Genomic DNA, 22,139 nt, shown 5'->3' on the forward strand with positions numbered 1-22,139 from the left:
GTGTGTGTGACAGCATGCTTCCTAAAACAATCTAAAACTACCAACAGTTCATTTGGTAAGTTCACAAACCAGCAGCTCCCCGCAGCCAGGGTTGTTCAACACGAAGGGCTGAAAGATGCTGTTTGGAGACACGCATGTTGTACAGCCAAGCAGACGTCCGGGCGGGTGGTTTGATGACGACATCAATCAGAACGAACGCTTACAAGGAAACCTCCAGGTTCCTCTGCCTTCCAGAACACCTCCTCTGTAAATGTGCCTCTGGAGGGATTCAAAGCTTCTCACCCAACTGACCCGAGAGCTTGTCGCCCTGTCATCTGTGTAGTGTGACGTAGCTGACAGCTGTTCCTCACAACTGGAACTTCAGTACACTGGTGTGTTACAGTATCCTGGTGTGTTACAGTACACTGGTGTGTTACAGTACACTGGTGTGTTACAGTATCCTGGTGTGTTACAGTACACTGGTGTGTTACAGTATCCTGGTGTGTTACAGTATCCTGGTGTGTTACAGTACACTGGTGTGTTATAGTATCCTGGTGTGTTACAGTACACTGGTGTGTTACAGTATCCTGGTGTGTTACAGTATCCTGGTGTGTTACAGTACCGGAGGCTGCAGCTGCTTTCACATCTCAGCAGATTGGACTGGCTCATTCGGATTCGGTGCACGTTCTGTATTTTATCCAGCACAAGCTTGCAAACATGGTGTATTAGCATAATTGTATTGTGTTTGCATTAGAATCGACATGGCTGTACGTGTGTGTGTGTGTGTTGCACTCCAAGACTGCCATTTTGTGAGCTTGGGATTTGTGGGGCGCCATGACTGATTTTGTGTATTTTTTGTTGATCTTCCACAGTTCTGATTGGTGGAGCTCCAGCGCAGCGCTGTCTCCCATTGGGCAGCGTGTTGCTGCTGGCCCTTTGCTCCCGCCTCCTGCTGCTCTACAGATGATGAGCGTCTCCCTGAAGACTCCCTCAGTCTGCAAAGACACTGCCCCAACTCCACATCTGCTCTCCTCGCCCTTCCCTGGCTTCACCTTCCCTTCCCACACTTCCTCATTTTCCCCCGTCCAGCGCCATTTTGTTTTACTGCGACCCATCCCTCATGTATTCACGTCACTCCAACCGCAAGTATATCTGTCTGTTGCGTGTGTATGGCTTGACTTATCTCGCCGGCGGTCTGCACATCCACAAGGGACACAAGGGTTGACTGGACCTTGGTGATCCCAGCACCATCCAGCATGTTACCCCATCCTAATAACCCCAAACCATCCATCCCTGTACATCCCCTCTTCTCTCACACGCCCCACACTCCTCCTTCACCCATCCCCTCATCTCCCCTCCCCATAACCCGCCCCCCCCTCACCCCAGGCACACCAAAGTGTCAAACTCTCTACCAAAGAAGACGCAAGAACCAGAGGAAGCGAGGGATGAGGGAGGATTGAGGAGGAGGGGAAGGGGTGATGGAATGAGCCCCTTTTGTTCGTGGAAAGCCCCTCCCTTTGGGCCAGGGAACTGCTGAACGACAGCAGAGAAAGACAGAGAAAGAAGGGTGGAAAGAATGGAGGGAAGATTTAAGGACAGAACAACGAGGCGGGAAAACGAGAAGGAGCTCCTTGTGACCTCGCCTCTGACTGGGGCAACAGACGTCCTGTGTTGGACTGTGCAGAACGTGTACATTTATCTATATATGATATATTACAAAGTTTAAACAAACACTTAGACACACGGTGACATCCCAGGAAATGACTTAATGAAACTAAAGAAGCACAAGTTTATACAATCTCTCTTTTTCCGGGGGGGTTTTCCTCTCTGTGTTGTGTGTTGTGTTCAATTTTGTCCTGGGTTGAAAAATTCAAGGATTGATATAGCTCAGCAAAAGAGAACCGTGTTCATATTTATGGTTACTATAGGTTGAGGTCGTATTTGGTGACATAACCGCTACCGTGTGATATGTCTCAAGGGAGGACTTGGGAGGACTTGTTGGAAAGGTGGCAGTGCTGTTCCATCCTGTTCAGCCACTCCCCCCCCCCCACAGCCACAACTAGGAGGAGAGGAAGTGCCCTGCTGAGGGGCTGCAGGGGAGGGGCTGCAGGTGAGGGGCTGCAGGTGAGGGGCTGCAGGTGAGGGGCACAGAGGGGTGGAGGAAGGAGGACGAGGAAGACATACAAGCCCCGACCGTCGAACGGAGGGATTCAACTCCGGAGAGATTCTGAACATAAATGTTGTCTTTATTGTTTGATTGTGATATGATATCTGTCATATCTCTCAGTAGGATGGCTGGGCTGGGAGGGGAAGCAGCTCACCTGGGCAGGTGTACTGCGTGACAGTGTTAGCTCATCTAGTTTGAATGTAAGTCACGGAACGTTCGTCATACTGTTTGAACCTGGCACTGAGGTGTTCATTGACTCAATGCAATACAATACACAATCAAAGAACTTCGTCACTAGCAAACCCACAATTGGCCTTAATCTCAAGATTAATACAACGCATCCATCGCTTGATCAGGCTTCTTTAAAATACTGCTGTATGCATGAGTGAGGGTTTGGTCAGTGATCCTCTGTGTTTCTCCACTCTGGTCTAATCCACTAAAGGGGGTGTACAGATCCCCCTAACAGAGCCTGCTACTTGGAACTCTGCCTCTGCAGTTTACCTCCACCACTTTCACCCTCCAGTGAAGAAGTGGTTTCATCAACCCGTTGACGTGGTCTGAGCGCCTGCTTTGTCTGTGTGTGTCTGAAGAAGAACTCCAACCCTGTTCACTCACCTTGGACCAAGCAGTGGGCAGGATTGGCCCCGTTGTGTGATCCTTATCCCCTCCTTGCTTGCGCCTGCTTGTAAACTTGGTTTGCTCAACACGCTCCCATGATGTCACATGATGTCACAGGCTTCCGCACTGACTGTCTGGTATGTTCCACACCCAAATGTTGACGTGTTTGCTCGTGTAGGACCTCCGCACCATGTGGAGAGACAACAGCAGCCTGGCTACAGTCTACAACATGGTTCCTCCTGCATGGCGGCTCGTTAAGCATCAGATTGTTAAGGATCAGATCGTTAAGGATCAGATCGTTAAGGATCAGATCGTTAAGGATCAGATTGTTGAGGATCAGATAGTTAAGGATCTGATTGTTAAGGATCAGATCGTTAAGGATCAGATTGTTAAGGATCAGATTGTTAAGGATCAGATTGTTAAGGATCAGATCGTTAAGGAGCAGATCGTTAAGGATCAGATTGTTAAGGATCAGATCGTTAAGGATCAGATTGTTGAGGATCAGATCGTTAAGGATCAGATTGTTAAGGATCAGATCGTTAAGGATCATACTGCGTTAAGGATATGGACTGTCCACATCTGACAATCTGGGACACAGAGCAACCAAATCCATTCCAATAAGTTCTTCTTAATGTAACGATGGAAAAGTTAACGTGTAACCAACGCCTAACTGTCACCTGCTTTTGTCCTCTACACACACTGTGTGTGTGTGTGTGTGTGTGTGAGTGTGTGTGATCAGGTGTCTTGCCTCTTCCACTCACCATATCCTGTCTCTTCCCTGAGGTACTGTATAGGCTCTGCATTCAGTGAGTCAGGGTTCAGCAGTGATGACTGGGCCGTGCTAAGAACCATGACTCCTACCTGTATACCCATATTTAGAGTGTAACCATGTTTAGATTTCATTATAGGCTGGAGAAATACTTAGTCACAATGCCTGACCTGGGACAGATTTCAGTTACAGTCAACGTGGCATGGGAAAATAGTATTCCACATATATACAAACTTATATTAAAGACCAAAAAACGCTGCAATTGCTGCATTATCAGTCTATTTGATCACATCTCGTTTGAGAGTTCGGACTGAATTAAGTGAAAACAGTCGGACGTGGAACAATGCACTTCTGTCCTAGGTCACGTACTGGAAAACAAATGAACATTGCCTTTTCCATTTTTGTGAGTCATACCCATTTAAGATAGTTATGTATAGCTAAGCATGTCCTTAGCAGTGTACATATGACATACAATATAATTAGAACATTGAGGAGGCAAGCCGTCGGTTAAAGTGCCGTTTTTACTGGAGGAACCTAAATCAGAGAAGGCTGAAAACTGTAAGGAAGTATACGTTATGTGTGGTACGACCTCCATCTATAGGGGAGTACTTCACTGCTAGCACTAATAAGCCTCATGGACCTACCACCAAACACCCCTTAATGGTGATTTAGTAGTATGACCCACTTTTCATTAAGTGCTCAGTGTATAATTATACAATAACAGCACGTCATAACATATGTCACAAGCACCTCTTAACACAGTGGAGTTAGTGAAAACCCTTGGTTCTCACCATACCTTGATTGCCTTCCCTGAACTGAGGTTTACAAGGACAGTAAGACATGGAAATGGTTTGCTGGTTAGTTAGTGCTAACGTTTGAAAGGGCAAGACACGTGATAGTTGTACAGTTGTACGGTCAAAGGGCCTCCTTAAACCGAACCCAAGGTCTGTACTAAACAGACTAGTTTTAAAACACCTGCGGTTCTCTTCTCTCTCCAATATGATTGATTGGAAGAACTTAGCCTTGACAACATCCACATATTCAGAAAGGCATGTGTATTCATCCACCAAATTTATATGAATTAAACGCCACCATGGTCTGATAGATTACACTCTCCAATGTACGCCATGAAATGCCTAACATGTTTTTGGAATGACAAATCAGGACATAGGTCCTTTGGCCACTTTGAATCGATTCACTCCGTGTACTTTGAATCGATTCACTCCGTGTACTTTGCAGAATGTGGCTATGCAGAAACGTGTGGAATTATCAAACTCATGCACCTTCACGTGAAATGATTGTACATCTCATTGTCTGTATGCCGTTGAATTCCATTCCACTACTGCAACGCAATTTGTCTCTAAATCAAGTCATTAAAGAGTAGCTATTCTGGGTTGTTTCTGGGTTGAACATATGGCTCTTGAACTGTGTACAGTTCGTCCATTCTTGTAGATTCAGATCCTTTCGCTGTTTCGTCGAAATCGTCTCGGGAATGCCCACGGAAGGAATCCGTGTTGGTTTTCACATGTCCTCTCGTCGCCAAACTGCTCTGGACTCATCTAGCATTCATCTCTGCAGCTCCGTGTCAGACAAGTTCAGGATGTCCACCCAGCGGCCAATATCCATCCAGCTCAGCCCGGTGTCTCCTCAGTGAGGTACCCAGTCCAAACCCCTCTGCTGGGTATGCCAGTACCCACACATCGTTACATGCAGTACATCTTCTCCAGGTTAGGTCCACACCAATCAGCCATGACACTCAGCCCTTCTCTGCTGTTACTCAACTGCACACACCTACACACACGCACACACTATCATAACACTGTACACAAAGTGGACTCACACACACAAACAACATATTTATATACACGTACACACAAACACACACAATCGATACACAAACTGGTATTTGTATGAAGGTTAACAGAAACAGCGGATCTGACTGACTGACTGTTGAGTTTCGTACGGACCTGCCTACACCATCAGTCAAGCTGCTATGGAGGGGCGATGTGATCAGAAAGCAGTCAGCGCAGGTGTAGAACGTCCCCCGCACCTGAGAGAGAGAGAAGAGTAGAAAGTTAGCAGTGCCGGCTGTTGTATATTCTGTCATGATGTAATGAAATATTTTAGAGGAAAAATATATTTGAAATATGACTCTGAAATGTATAAATAAATAATCATGAAAGGAATCAAAGTGAGTTGTCTTATTTTTGTGTGTAATTTGTTTTGCTATTCTGCGTTGTATCTTACAACCACCGTGACACGTTCAGTTACAAAGACGTGTATGGGATGTAGTATGGGTGTAGTATGGGGTTTAGTATGGGGTTTAGTATGCAGAATTTAATAATTGTCCAACACACCAGGATCCTCAAGCTGTAATGTTGCCTTGTGCTATGAAATCAGAACTCGTTCAAACCAGGAGAGAAAAAAGAACCAATCTTTACCACCTGGCACAGGAAACCAAAGACAATCACATTCTTTGAGCAATTAGCGAGAGCAAATCATGTTTTAAAAAGGCTCGTGTTCCACACAGATAGGACAAGGTTGGTTGAGGAAGTTGGCAACATAGTCGTCCACAGGGACGAAGCTAAACCACTTAAAGCACTGCTTTTATGTAACAGAGAAGAAACACAATGCGGTGCAGATGCGAACTACGTTGTGATCCACTGTGCCTCAGCTGTCGGCAATGAGCCTACAGTATCTCACTAACTGTAGTTTGTAGTTTGTCTAGCTTCTTATTTTTATCTCTGGCAAGCATTAAGCCTTGACCTCGACAACCCCCCCCCCCCCCCCCCCGTTGTTCCCGGAGGGAGAGAGAGAGAGAGAGAGAGAGCAAAAGAGGGGTACGTTGATTGGCATCCTATTGTCATCCATCTCAAGGCAGGGCAAGTTTATTTGTATAGCACATTTCACGCACACTTTAAATTAGGAGTGTGGGATTACAGGCACAATAGCTGGGCTGATAGCCACCCTCCTCCTCCTCCTCCTCCTCCTCCTCCTCCTGGGTCCTCCTCCTCCTCCCCCTCCCCCTCCCCTCCCCTCCCCCTCCTCCTCCTCCTCCTCCTCCTCCTCCTCCTCCTCCTCCTCCTGGGTCCTCCTGTGATCCGAAAGCTGAAGATGAAAGGATGGAGAGATGGGGGGATAGTGGATAGGAGGGTAATTAAACTGCTCTTGTTCCAGCCCTGATTGGATGCTCTGGATGCTGGGTAGCAGCAGGAGAGGCTAAACGTTCGTCTTGTAGAATGAGGGATTTTCACTCTTTGAATACAAGCTAATCAGTAAACTGCGATTGCCATGGCTTGGGCTGGTTTTGGTTTCGGGTTGAAGCGATAGGAGTCTTAAACTATTAGGCTCTTTAAAGTCATTACCATGACTTACCAACACCAAAAGATCAGAACTCACAGGCTTGTGTACAGTATATTATACTGTTGTATTCAGTGGTGGTTCTACACGGGGGCCTACGTGGAGCCAGTGCCCCCTTGTCCCTGCCCCCCCCCCTCCGGCCCCCCTGAGCTGACTGAATAAGAAAATGATTTTTATTTTTTATTTTTTCAAAAGCAGAACTAATGTGCCCCTCTGATTAATCACTGGCCCCTCCTTGGCCCCTCCCCGGTAAAAATGTGTCTAGAAGCGCCACTGGTTGTATTATTGTTGTGAAAAATACATCCACCTCATTCAATGTGAAGTTTACAGATGAAACATTCATTCCCCCCCTTTGTAGACAGCTGATCAACCTTCATTTTTTATTCACAGCATACAAGTGCCTGAAATATTCAGGCTGTTTCTTTCCAAATAGTATTCGATCATTTAAGACAGAATGATTAAGGCAAAACAGTAGGGACATCACAGTTTTGGTGGCACTTGTAGAAGTATTCCCTTAAGATACTTAGCAACAGGCCCCTTGAGAAAGTATTTTATATTATAGCTCAGAAAGCGCCTCACGAACTGTTCAGATCTGACAAAATATGTATGGCGCTAGCCGACTTGTATTGGATGAACCTTCCGCTTTTTATCGACTGGCCGCGGCTCCACGTTGATAACAACAGCGAAACAGACGTTTGGAGAAAAAAAAAGAGTTTGTGTGCGTGCGTGTGCGTGCAAAGCCTAACCCCTGAATGTAAAATGAGTTATCCACGCGCGGGATGTGTGTCAGTGGAAGTAAGGTGGGAAGCCTGGAGATGGTGTAGGCTACATCCAATGTTCACCTTGAGCTCATTCGTTGCGGGTTATCAGAACTATATTCCCTCCTCCGTTTGTGCTTTGCATTATTCATTTTACACATGCTCTTTTGGTCCCTGGGATAGGATATCTCTAAATGGTTGCAAAGCTGCAGCAGAGCTTTAGAAGTAAAACATTGAAGGTGTATTAAAGTTTCAATATACATGTCTCACAGCCAGGACTGTGACCAGTTAGTGGTGGTTCTTGACTCGTATTTTGAAATAATTAAATGTCTGGTGTTTTACACAGCTAGGGAAAGGTTCTTTAAGGAAGTTGGCTGCATTTTTAAGCAGTGGCAGCACTGTTAAACCAGTTAAAGCTCTGCCTTTGATAAGAGTGAACCAGGTTTTGCACTGTAATCCAGTGCTACTCAAACACTACGGTGAGCAGAGCACAGATGTACTGTGTCTTCCAGCTAGGAACCTGCATTATGAGCCTGAAGATAGTCTTTTATTTTTTTGTTTCTACCTACCTCTGGCAAGCTTTCACCTTTGACCTCAACCCTTCCACCCGCCCCTCCATCCCCCACCGTCCCCACTGGAGTCCCTGGCCAGGACATGGGTGAGCACTAGGACCTGGAGGCCCTGGCCAGGACAGGACCCCGGGTCATCCTGAGGTTGCTGATCACTGCTCTTGACTGCCCCTGTGGGAAGGACAACAGGGTGGGAGAAAAGCAGAGATGGAATTTCATCAAAGGCCACGCGTGCGTGCGTTTGTGCACACGCGCGCCCCGTGTGTGTTGGTGCCGTCTCTCCCCTCAAGTCGTGTGTCACATCGCATGTTCAATAAATATTCCTTCTTCTTCTTAGTCAGCATTGGAGATACAGCTCCACTGTTGATCAGCTTGTTGGGTCTGGAGGGAGCCTGTTTATCAATCTCAGGATTTTTTTCTCCCCCGGGCCTCTCTTTACGATCATGGAGGAGGGATGGTGGGTCTGCAATGGGGAAGAAACAACATTGATCCATCAAGCCGTGGTGTCAGTCTCATCACTCTCCTGTCAGGAGGATTTGCAGGTGTGTGGGACAGACCAGGAGACACCAGATGAGGCACATCTCATGAGGTCGGGCCAGTTATATATAGTTCTTAAATTGGGAAGGTGAAATACGAGAAAAGTAGAGACAGAGAAAGAGTGAGAGACAGAAGGAGAAAAAAAACATGATCTGCTGTGTGGTGATCTGCTGTGTGGTGATCTGCTGTTTGGTGATCTACTGTGTGGTGATCTGCTGTGTGGTGATCTACTGTGTGGTGATCTACTGTGTGGTGATCTGCTGTGTGGTGATCTGCTGTATGGTGATCTACTGTGTGGTGATCTGCTGGGTGGTGATCTGCTGTGTGGTGATCTGCTGTTTGGTGATTTACTGTGTGGTGATCTACTGTGTGGTGATCTGCTGGGTGGTGATCTACTGTGTGGTGATCTGCTGGGTGGTGATCTGCTGGGTGGTGATCTACTGTGTGGTGATCTACTGTGTGGTGATCTGCTGTGTGGTGATCTACTGTGTGGTGATCCCGGCGTCTGATCGGCGGGCGGTGCTTGATGTCTTCATGTCATCACGTGTTGGACTGTACCGGGATGGCAGAGACCTCACAAGGGGAACCGTAATCACACATGTTCCTACACACTGTGCAGAACCAGCCATCTGTCCATTCCCAACCATCAAATACATCACCCACACGTTACACACACAGGCTCAGGCTCATGTTCACACATATGTACACACACTGACGGGAACACACACATACACACCATTACCTAACAAGGCACCCCAGGAGGCTTGATAATATTTTGTCTCCTAATCTGTAGCATAATATCACACTTAAAAAAAATGCTAGTCTGATTCTAAGAGCTTGTTTGCATGTATACATGGTAATTTCTCTTAATGAAACAGTTGGGTTCGGTTTGGGAGAAAAAGCTTGGTAACAAATCCGTCAGACACTACACCCTGAGGGGTCTTTAATGAGAAACTCTTTGATAAAACCCTTTTTTCTCTCTTAAATAAAGCGCTATGAAACCGGGGTGGACTATATAATACCACATTAATCTGGGTCTCTGTGTGGAAATAAATGTTGCATGCGTTAACCTATTTTCATCCTCGCTGCATACACATGCTCTCTCCCTCCCTCTCTTTCCTTCTCTCTCTCCTCTATCCAACTCACTTTCTCTCGTCATTTACATTTTAGTCATTTAGCAGACGCTCTTTTCCAGAGCGACTTACAGTAAGTACAGGGACATTCCCCCCCTGGCAAGTAGGGTGAAGTGCCTTGCCCAAGGACACAACGTCATTTTTTGGCATGGCGGGGAATCAATCCGGCAACCTTTTGATTACAAGCCCGACTCCCTTACCGCTCAGCCATCTAACTCCCTCTCGTCATCTCTTTTTCTCCGCCCTCTATCTCTCCCCTCTCTCTCGCCCTCCTACCTCTCCCTCTTTCTTCTCCCCCTTTCATCCAAACACTGCTTTTTTACACACAGGAGACTATCTGCTGAAAACACCCTAATTGAAAACTTATTATTGCAAGAGCATAGCAGATTATACCTCGGACCCTTAGAAATCGTATTAGGATCAACAGAAGTATCTATTGCAGGTGCAGCAACTTCTTGAGAGAAAAAAATAAGAACAAAATAGTGATTATATTCTACTGGTCATATGAGAATGAGATAGTGTAGTGTTGAATCCGCAATACTCAATGGATTTCTGTATTCTTAACGCACCTTGAAATAAGCTAAGCTTCTGTGTCACTGTCCTGCAATTTAGCAGTAATGAATGCAGCTGGAAAGAGGTCTTTCACTCCATAATCTAACAGTCGAGGGTGACCTTGTGATCCTTCACTTGACTTCTCTGATCTTTGCTACTGCAGAATGACTGTCCATGTCATTAGCCAGCAGATTTCATTTCATTATCACCGATTATTTTCCTATCGCTCTCATTAAGCCGCCCTTCCTACCAGTCTATGTTTAGTTGTTTACACGTTCAGGACAAACTAAACCGGGCTAATCGGCCCTGGGCAGATAAAGGACACAGCGCTAAGTATGTTTGCTCTCCAGGGGTGGCGTGTGATAGATAGCGGTTAGCACAATCCAAAATGTGTCTATCTGGGTGAATCACACAGCTGTCATTGACCTCACGGTCGAACATAACCTCCAACAGAACCCTGCTTCCAAAGTTCTCGTTTCAAAGACCAAAGCTCTTCCTTGACTCTGACACCTTCTTGCCGCGCTTCAGTTGTCTCCTCTTCGCTCAGGGAGGGGGGGGGGGGGGGGTTGCGCAGCTACCCGGCGTGTAACTAGGCCGGCACAGCCTCTCCCTGGCCCCCACCCCTCTAGCCTCTTCCAGAACTTTATTAACACAGATGTACTCTGGCAGGGCGCTGGCGGACCTGACTTGCATCTCAAGTGGCACAGAAGCCTCCCAAGGCCTCCTGCTAAACGGACGAGTGAAACCGTCTTTGCAGCTCAATTCCAGCAACAAATTCCACTAAAGGGACCTGGTTATGGAGACTCTGGTGAGTTGAAGGCCTTAAATTGAATAGGAATTGGGTTTCTAACAAGACTCCAGAGCTTGGGTTAGAATTGACAAGCTGCAACAACAAAAAAAAAAACTTTAGTCTACCATTAAACCGTCTTTGTGACCAAGATAAGCAGTGAAAGCACTTTGGCTGTCAGAGAGGAAAGCAAGAGTATGCAAGAGGCATAATTGGCCAAATGTTACATTTTGTGGGTCTAAGGTTCATGCGCTGTGGCAGATGTGGAAGATATTGCAGCTATCATTATGTTTCTTATAAAAAGAACCAGACTTCAAAATATTATCTTATGGGAATGAGAAGTTTCCAATGATTCAGACTCATATCCAAGGCCGGTGAACAGCCTGTTTATGCAGGGTGATGAAAGTAGGCTAATTATTCCAGTGTTTCTCTAGAACCTATGCTCACTCCAGATATTCACATGGGGATAGGTTAAGAGCACTTCGGTTACATAAGGTTTGTGCTATGTTGAATTATGTGGTGTGCATGATATTTAACCTAACCCTCAACCGGGCCCACGTTTGCATGCGAAGACCAATGTGTCTATGCCAGGATACACATAAACGCACTATTCATTCAATGCCTCTGGTTGTCAGTTGTCACTTAGGTTGCCATGGAAGTGAAAAGGCGTAATCACACACCTGGCTCTCCTATTCAACCCCGAGTGCTAAAAAGTTATTACCTGCGTTCATGTTGACGGACTTTCCGACCATAGCCATATTTAGCCAGGCTTAGCTTTCAACCCAATGACAACCGTTTGACGAAGTACCCAGCTACAAACTGTGCAGTCTAGATTAAGCAGTCACATGTTTTTACCATGGTTCCTTAGCTGGGGAGAAAATAACGTGAAAAACATGCATCAGAGTAAAATTCCCTTGACTGGGGAGACGGAGTCGACCGGGGTAACGCTGTATGAGCGAGGCAGAGATAAAGTCACGTTCGTTCCCTGACTGAAGTGTGGACGAGCATTGCAAAATACATACCCTCCACTTTAATTTGCAGGCCCTCTAAAACAAGTGTGGCTTAATGAATTGGAAATGGTATTATTCACTAGAGAACAAGAGAGTAAATTCGAGCGAAGTTAGGGGAGAGCGCGACGTGAAAATTACTTTTATCGCAAAGCCGGCAAGACCTGTCGATAGAGTCTAAATGAGATATGAAACGTGTTCAGTTTGAAACGCTCCCGGAGAAAAGCAGGGTGCTGTTAGCTGTTGAACAGTGGGGGGTTTTGTTGCATATTTAGGAATGGGAGCAGGGTGGGGAAACGACTGAAGTATTTTTCCGAATCAGTGACATTCAGTGTTAGAATTCATTTCTCAATTACAGTGGAGATGTAAGGAGCTTTCTCTTGTGTAATTCAGATTTATGTGAATGGCTTCTCTGATTTCTAAGGCACCCCACAGAAAGCGGTATTATTACCAAGAATAAAGTAGGCCTACAGCCTACAAAATGCTTCTGATGCTTACAGAGCTAGGTGCTAAGGCAGCAGGTAGATCACATCTCCAAAGTTACTAAAGTAAGTTCTTTTTAAACATGAGTATCTGTACTACTTGAGTGAAGGATGTGTGTACTTTTTCCATCTCTGCTATAGTTTTTCTTAGAAACAGGCTTTTCTTGGAAAACTTCAAAGTTGTGGCTAAAAAACAATAAATTGTAAACTATTACTTTTGAAATCTGTTGTAAGTGAACTGACTGTGTCCCAATATCGCATTTGTTACTAGCCAATGTGAAAAAAAAGGATGTTTACCTTCCGTGAAGATACGCAATAGCAGGGCCGGCCCAAGGTATAAGTGAACAAAGCGGCTGCTTAGGGCCCCCAAGAACATATGAAATTACAGTTGATTTTTTTAAATTTTATATATATATATATTAACATCGCCAAGGGGCCCCCCAAATCAATTCTGCTTAAGGCCCCGTAAAGGCTTGGGCCAGCCCTGGCAATAGCATGAGCCTCCTAAGCCTCCACGAGCGAGAGAGACAGAGAGAAAAGGAGAGAGAGAGAGAGGCAAGGAAGGAAGGATCTGTGATCCGCTGCTCCTGGTTCGACCCGGTAGCACCAGTGCGCTAACCTCAGCACTCAGATCATTTATTAATGGAGCCGGCAGAGGAAGTGGAACGGTCCAATTAAAGCAGGCAGACGGGGTGAGGCAGAAGGTCCGTGAAGGGCTGGCTTGCCCCATTAGCACAACCCCCACAGACACTCTCATTGTCCAGAAGAGAGGAAAGGGACGGAAGGATGGAGAGAGGGGGTGGACTTGGTGGTGCTTGTGGGCTGCTAACCTTTCACTCTACTCCTCAAATGTCAGCCCCTTTTTAAATCGAAATAATTCTAGCTGTAGACCCATAACTAGAACGGGGGATGAGGGGAATGGGGGGGACAGGGGAATGGGGGATGGGGGGGACAGGGGAATGGAGGATGGAGGATGGGGGGAATGGAGGATGGGGGGGATGGGGAATGGGGGAGGAAGGGGTTGCTGTTTTTCTCCTCCACCGTAGTGGCATCATGGGCTGGGTTCTCTGTTTGTTTTCCCTGATGCTGGCTGTTTGCTGGTCTAAGCAAGGTGCAATGCAGCACTGTGTGTTGGATTTTCGCTCCATATGACAACCTATGGAGCCTGAGCTGATCTGGTGGGGCGTCAGGCGGCCCCAACGCAGGCGGCCCCAACACAGGTGGCCCCAACGCAGGCGGCCCCAACACAGGTGGCCCCAACACAGGCGGCCCCAACACAGGCGGCCCCAACACAGGCGGCCCCAACGCAGGCGGCCCCAACCCAGGCGGCCCCAACGCAGGTGGCCCCAACACAGGCAGGTGGCCCCAACACAGGGGGCCCCAACACAGGCGGCCCCAACACAGGCGGCCCCAACACAGGTGGCCCCAACACAGGTGGGATCACAGTAGGGTCAGGGAGGAAGACAGCCGTGGGGGGGGGGGGGTCCCTGACAGGAAACTGGAGACACTAGAGAGTCCTGGAGACACCTGGCCTCACAGGTGTTTACACTCCACCCACCAGCAAACTGTGAACCTAAAATTGCTGCGGTCAGTTGTTTTGGGTGGGAGAGGTTGAGCGAGCTGTCTGTGTTTATGTATAATGTATGTTATGTAATGCTGTTTTGTCTGAATGTATACTATAGTTGTGTAATTGTGTCAATAGGACCCCTTGAAAATGACATGCTGTATTTCAAGGGGCTATTCTTTCAATAAATGCTCATTTTTGACAATTGGGCCTTAAAACTGTGTACCAAAGCATTAGCCTGTATTGAAATATACTGCAAAGTGTCCAGTAGCTGTTGTATTTTATGATAAACCTACAGTATTTCCTGTTTCTAGAGTTCCATATTCTATTTTGAAGTGCAAACCCTATCAATATCCTCTAATGAGTACTGTGGCAGTCCATTGTGAGTCCACCAGATGTATATCTAAAGCAGTCATTACATCAGTTATGGAAATACAGAAACACAAATCAACAAACATCAAGTAAATGAACTCACAAATGGGAGAACCACCCAGGGTGCAATGTAGCCACAAACAGATTGTAATTTGATTTGAGCAATAAGCACAAGAAAAAGAAAGTGGAAAGAGTGCCGGAAAGGAATCAAATGAGAAAGGAACACACACACAAACAGACAGACAGACACACCTACACACCTGCACACAGACACACACACACCCATCTCTGTCTCAACCCCACTCTCTATCCCAGCATGCATCTCCTGAGCTGCAGCCAATCAGACTTGGCTGATGGAGGAATGGAATCTCACGCTGTCACATCAGGCCTGTCATCTGCAATGGCCGGCCACCGTGGAGTGGGGCATGATGGGGGCTGGGCGGTCTCACTCAGGTCCAGTTCTCCTGGACGTGAGGAGAGGGAGCAGGTCTCTATTAGCCTGACAGAGCTGTCACTGATGAAGAGGAGCTAGAGGATGAGCATGTTCCTTCTCCTGCTCCCAGACGCGCCCAGGCTCATAACCTGCTGGGAGGGAGACTTTCCTCTCACTATTTTCACGTTAGTTCTCTACACTTCAATAAATGACGAGACTGTGTGGCAGCAGTGGACAATAATTGGGGTGTGCTTGCCTTTGGCGAGCACAAACCATAGCTCTTTCACATAAATATTATTTATGATTATTATTTATTTTCATACCCCTAAGGATCCCTCAATATTTGGATTACGTGGACAACGTCAGAGTCAAAAGGCTAGTTTTGATAGCAATTGAGTTGCTTCTATAGGGATTTACGTTCCGTTGCACAATTTAGGAGCTTACAACGTTTTTGTGGCAAAAAGTGCCTTCTGTGCACCAAGGGACCTCAGTGCTAGCATGATGTCGCAACGTCAGCACGCGTTAGCAACAACGCATAGATACGCTGTTCTAGAAAGCTATATCAGCGAGCCCTCAGCATTAGTTAAAACCGTAGCTAAAAGTCTAGGAAAGTTGAGGCTACTTTTCGCTAGGTACTTACAAACATGCCACCTAAAGTTGGCAGCTGTGCTCTGTTTTGCTCCTAGATTCATACCTAGCCCCGGTAAATTGTAGAGCTAGCTAACTTCTGTTGTGTGGGAAACGCAGCAGTCGAAGGGCGTAGAAAAATACAGGAGCACACCCCACAGTTTCCCCAGAAATCTCATAGACTCATTTGCAAGGATGGATTTGCATGCCGTTCATAGTCTTTCTAGAGCCTTTCCTTTCCTTTTCTGTCTGTCTATCTCCCTCACTTTCCCCTTCTCCTTCCTCTCTCCTTCCTAGCCGCTGTTCTTTTCTAGCCACATGATTGGCTAATCAGTGTAATCTTACTTTTAATTCCCTTCCCATTAACCTCGTGCTATCATTTGTTTTACTATTACCCTACGCTTTAATTGCTTTCCCTAACTAAATTGGAGTTTATTTCCAAATCATGACGGAGATATCCTGTGTTAATTAGAGGGTTGGAAATCTGTCTGTCGCAGAAAGCAGAGACAGTTTTCTATACTCATGCGGCTGGACAACCAAGACCATGGAGGAGAGCTTAGGAAGGAGTAACCGTCAGTGAGAAACGTGACAGATAATGGGGATAATATCTATGGTTGACTTATCGGTATACTGTAGGCCCTAAATGGGATCTTTTCAAGTTATGAGCGAATGTGTTATGTGTGTTATGTCTGTGTGTGTGTGTCTGTGTGTGTGTGTTATGTCTGTGTGTGTGTGTTATGTCTGTGTGTGTGTGTTATGTTTGTGTGTGTCTGTGTGTGTGTGTCTGTGTGTGGGTGTGTGTGTGTCTGTGTGTGTCTGTGTGTTTTGCTGCTGTGTTTCCAGGATCCATGGGCCTCCAGCAGGTCTGTTTCCCTGCCACAGCCTTCACCGGACATCTCTTAGTAGCTTCACCTGTTCCCTGATGTGTCTGCGTCTCTCATCTGGGTCTCAGTTCTGTGCCAGATCGTACCAGATGTTACCTTAGTAGCACTGGGCGTCTTTGTTTTCCTGTTACTATTTTGTTACTAACCCAGGACCTGTTCTGGGGTGATTTCCCCCCCGCCTGTGTTTTAGAGTTGATGTTTGTATTTCAGAGTTAAGAGACTGAATTCTTGTCTACTATCCTTTAAAGACATCAGAGGAACTCAACGGAACACAAAACCAACAAAGTCAGAACTTTTCTTTTGAAATGTCCCAGATTGTATGTAATCCTTGTTCCCTATGACCTCTGAAGCCGACATAAACAGTGAAAAATCCCACTGGAATCAGACAGAGATACTTTAAATCCACCAAAACAAGCAAAGCCTATTGATTATCCATTTCCACCTCTGGTTGCTCTGACAGGCCATGGCACAGGGCTTTAGATAATCAATACATATCCCCAATTTAACCCCCAGTTCACCCCTCAGTCATATCTGAATGAGGAATTTTGAGTACAATAGAAAATAAAACTGGTCCCATTTGTGTCAGCTTTTAAATAGGGCTATATAGGTGTATGAATCATGCATTGATCTTTCAGACCATGGCTCAGCCAGCAATCGGTTTGCTCACAGAGAGTATTGACCAGAGCTTCCTGCTGCCTCCATGTCACTTCCTGTGAGTGGTGTTGGCCTTTAGGCTGCTCAGTAGGAGCTGAGGGTGGCAGGGAAAACACTGTTACTGTTACAACTGTGTCTGTTTACCAGAACGTACACTTCATATCTGTCTGGGGACTGACTACAGAGTTGGAGAGTCACAATCCACTTATCAAGGTCACCTGCCAAGGTGCTCTGCTTCTCATTCTTTCCATCCTTTCCCTAGTCCATCCTTCATTTCTTTGTAATACCACACAAAGGCTGCAATAACCTCACATAATGACGAGTCGTGGTAGTGCAGACACATTAACGATACGGAGAGAATGTATTTCAGGTTGGACAGGCATACAGTGGGCGTGAAGAGAAGTGGTGTGTTTTAATCATTCACAGTCTCATGATTACAAATGAGGTCTTTCACAGTGGAGAAGGCGGGAGGGTTAATGCAGTGTGTAGAGGTGTGTGCGGGTGTGTGTGAGCGTGTGTGAGCGTGGCGGGGGAGAGAGGGGGAAGGGAGGGAGGGGGCATGCATGAGAAGCAGAACGAAACAGATGAAGTCTGTGGGAGTAAGAGAAGCAGATGATTTCCCTCAGTCGTTCCACCTGGGCATGTCTGCTACTCAGAGCAGCGCTAAGTGTTCCCCAGGTCGGTGCGTGGCGTGCACGGAGAGAGTAGGACGCAGTCGTTATGGAGGCGGAACACGGTGGTTGCCGTCTGTGGGTGTTAATGCACCGAGGTGCTTCAGCAAAGAGCCTTCGCGGCACAAAGACTACGGATTCGCGAGATTCGAAAATGACTGTAGTTTTGCTACATTATCACTTTGCATACAATAGCATAATATTCAGTTTATCCATCTCTCTCTTCCTCTCTCTCCCTGTATATATTATATACACATATATATAGTGTATAAATATATACAGAATATTATGTATACATGCACATTTTTATTAACTAAATGTCTCTCAATATACAGTTTAGGTAAATAAGGTCCATAAATCCAAAGAATTCTCACAGTTTGTCTTGACACCAGCCTTAACCACTAAAACAGAGCTGCATTCCCCACAACTGCCAGACGGTCTTTCAGCTGGACTCTCATGCTGTGAACAAAGCTGTCTGGTGGAGACAATGGGGAAGATGTGAAGACATCACACAGTGTCGCCTGAACAGTGTCAACATTACAGGGACAATAATGAGGTTTAGAAGCAAGAGAAAAGATGAGAGAGCTGTCTACATTTACATTTATTCATTTAGCAGACAGTTTTATCCAAAGCGACTTCCAAGAGAGAGCTTTACAAAGTGCATAGGTCACTGATAATAACAACAAGATAGCCCCAAAACATTGCGGGTAGCCAAAAGAAGAAGCACACATTGTGAACAACCAAAAAATAAGTGCCAAAGGGAAGTACCATAAGAGCATGTAGTTAAGCAAGTTAAGTTACAATTAAACAACGTGAATCTCTAAGTGCAAGTGTACCTGTAGAAAAAGCAAGCAACAATAAAAACAAGATTAACTAGAATGGAATATTTCGCAGCAAATACAACAGTTTAAATCAGTTACCACTAACCAACAAGAGCAACAAGTCTCTAAGCAAGAGTCATGTGATCCTTGAGGAAACTAGCATTGAGTTCAGCAAACCATTCCTAAGTACCGTACTGTTTCAGCCTACTGGGGGAGGGGGGGGGGAGAGAGAGAGAGAGAGAGAGAGAGAGAGAGAGAGAGAGAGAGAGAGAAGGGGCACTTCATTAAACCTGAACTCTCTTGACGACTCAATGGACTGTGACAATTTGAAGTTTTAAAAGGAACAGACAACACTGAACATGGCGAGGGATTATGTAACAGAACACTATCACTGCCTGTCCATTAGTGTGGAACAATATGGTTGAGACACATTTAAAGGTGACTGTCATCATTCATTTATATTTACGTATGCTACCGATCTTGATGCATTATCCTACTGTATGTCGCTAACAGGGGATGGTTTGAAACATAGGAAAAGATGGGTGGTGTCACTCTCTTACTACCGACCTGTCAAGGCAATTAACAGAATCTGAAGAGGAAGACAAGCTACTCCTAAACAGATGGATGGATGACTTGGCGGATCATCAATGGTATCTGATGAAGAGAAATACCTCTTCAGAAGCTCTGCTTTCTAATGTATGGATATTATTAGCAATACTACCATCTTTGTTGGACAATAAAATACTGCAGTTTCACGGCAAGCATCTGTTTGACAAGTGTGAATCGGGGGAAGATTCTTGGCTGTTGTCTTGCACAGGTAGTGAATGGAAAGTATTGTCTACTCAACACAGTGAAACAAAACCGAACAATCAAACAGCTCAGCTCAAAGTTGACCACATCAAGCCAGGGAAGTTCCCGCTCCACGTCAAGAACCATCCCTGTGCGACCTTCAGGTCACAGGTTCTCACAACATCAAGAACCAACCCTGTGCGACCCTCAGGTCACAGGTTCTCACAACATCAAGAACCAACCCTGTGCGACCCTCAGGTCACAGGTTCTTAGCTCCCTTCAGTCGCACTGTGCTACTGAGCTGATCCTTAAAGACCAACCACAGAAGAAGAACCAACACATATGCACACGTTTGACGTCAACAACACAGAAAGTTGTCTTCTTCTAGTATTAAGGACACTGAATACAAAATGTCCAGGTTGTTTGTGTTATCTGTCAGATGTGAGAGGCACAAAAACCCTACCAGAACTGTACCTAATGATTAAAGCTCTTGTTTGCTGTGTGTGTTTAGGTGCGATAAGGACGATGTATCTGTCCAGCGAAAATACACTAAAGCATATCTCTCAACAGTCAGGATTAGATCTTTATCTCCCACACTTCCATTGCATAGATAGAGGACCATATCTACGTTTACTTGTGTGATGGAGAATTAATAAATACTGCACGAGGCAACGATTCACAAGTCAAACATCCGAAGAAAGATTTTTATATGTAATAAAAGATCCTAAATGTTTGATTTTTCCTTGACAGGGTTCATAGGGACAACTCTCTCTGAAAGTCAAATAAAAAGTGGAAAGTCGACATTTAAGTGATCCCCATTTTCCTCCCTCCATGTATCCACAAACTACAATTAGCTCCAGTAACATTGTGTATCACAATAAAAAAGCGCGGCGCAAATAATATTTGATAGATGGGAGTTTGTCTCCTCCGCTTTAAAGCTCACAAGCGGAAGTTTCCGTTACATTGCAAATAAGGCATGCAAACAGTTACAGTCTGCAGTCTTAAAAGAGGTATCCAGGGTAGACAAAGGACTGAAACCTAATTAACCTGGCTGTGTAACTAGGGAGAACGTTTTAGAACTCTTTTCTCCAGTGGGGAATCCGTCTGAAGGTCAGAGCTGGTCCTCTGAGGCGTTTGTCTCTCGTGGTCCTTCCCTACTGAGTTCTGAGCTCCCTGCAGCTCCCTGATTGGTTCAGTCAGGAGATCCCTGGAGACTCCATTGGTTCTGAGTTGCAGCTCTCAGGTTCAAACCCGAGACACGATTGACTGAAGCCGGCCCGCCAGCCGGCAACAGTAATTAGAAGGTTTATCAAAGCTTCCAGGAGAAGCCTGCATCGTGCTGTATCCGAGAGAGGCCTGCTCTAGTTGGGTTTGTCACTGAATGTTTGTGTGTGTGCGTGGTGCTTTATGTAAATTATCGTGTGGTGTTCGAAGGCCTCTCTTTGTATACACAGGCATGTATGCACACACACAGACATAGAAGCACTGTACACACCCCAGTCCCCTCAACTCTGTGCTTCCCCCAAACTGCAATATCCGACCATTAGTTCTCCTGAAACTTTTATATAAGCGGAGGGCAGTAACGCACAGAGCACACATAAGAGGAAGTGTGCCAGGAACTTTAGAAAGATGCCAACAGGGAGCCCAAGCCTGAGCCCCACCGAAAGCCTTTTCCAATATTTTTTAAACTAGCCTTTTTCCGTCGAGTCAGCAATTCCTCCGAGGCAAGGGGATACGGCAAAGAGTCAATAACAGATGCATATTTTATTTGACCATACAACACTACTTGTATATTGCAAGGTACCCCATTTGCCGGGAAACTGGAAAAGCAACGATATTCTCTCGGGGAGCCATTAGGCTAGCGTACCTAATAGGGCTTCCTCGGTTCAGTCTGGGACTGCAATGTGAAGACGAAGGCTAAGGAATCCTGTGGGTTAATTCACCAATACCCTGTTCTGTTCCACTCTGTAGAACCTTATGTAATTAGGGTTCTGGTTACGTGCAGGTCGGATGACAGGCAGGTTTATTAACCCCATATGTGATGAGACACCAGCTCCATCTGTCACGGTTATGCGATTTTAACCCTTTCACCTAAGCATTAATCCCGCGTCAAAGCCATCACACAACTGACAAGTGTACCCTTCTCGCCTTGGCAGCGAGGGAAAAGGCCCTCTTCGTTCCTCCTCCGATAACAAAAGGGAGGAAAATTTGTCAATGTAAGGGGACAAGGAATTTAATTGGCCGGGCTGATGACAGAGCACAAGTTGGAAGCGTACGAAGCAAAGATCCGATGTCGAGCGGATTCCCAGGTGAGAATACAACTAGAACCTTTTAAGTCTCAGAGCAATTTACTGTGAATGGAGCGAGTGTGGATAACGGATGACTTACCGCCTCCTTCTCCGGCACCTATTAGCTTGCATCCCGCCCTCCCCTCCCCTTCCCCCACACCACCCCAACCCCTGACTATGGCAGCATGAGCTAGGCTGGGATAATTAGACCACACAGTGAGACACACCATCCCTTCAGACACGTCCCCCCCAATAAAGTCTGGGTTTGTCTCGTCCTCCTCTCTCTCTCTCTCTCTCTCTCTCTCTCTCTCTCTCTCT

General features: G+C 46.0%; 1 protein-coding gene across 1 annotated transcript in view; it reads left to right on the forward strand.

Moving 5' to 3' along the window:
• mdga1 (MAM domain containing glycosylphosphatidylinositol anchor 1) overlaps positions 1 to 1,951 on the forward strand; it is a 98,733-nt gene extending 96,782 nt beyond the window's left edge. Inside the window, exon 18 of the mRNA XM_084668514.1 lies at positions 852 to 1,951. Coding sequence (XP_084524640.1) covers positions 852 to 946 — 95 coding nt within the window. The 3' untranslated portion in view covers positions 947 to 1,951. The remainder of the gene's footprint in view (positions 1 to 851) is intronic.
• Positions 1,952 to 22,139: the final 20,188 nt, after the last annotated feature.

This window comes from Hypomesus nipponensis, chromosome 12, assembly GCF_054491055.1.
Source record: "Hypomesus nipponensis isolate SF chromosome 12, ASM5449105v1, whole genome shotgun sequence".
Lineage (NCBI taxonomy): Eukaryota > Metazoa > Chordata > Actinopteri > Osmeriformes > Osmeridae > Hypomesus > Hypomesus nipponensis.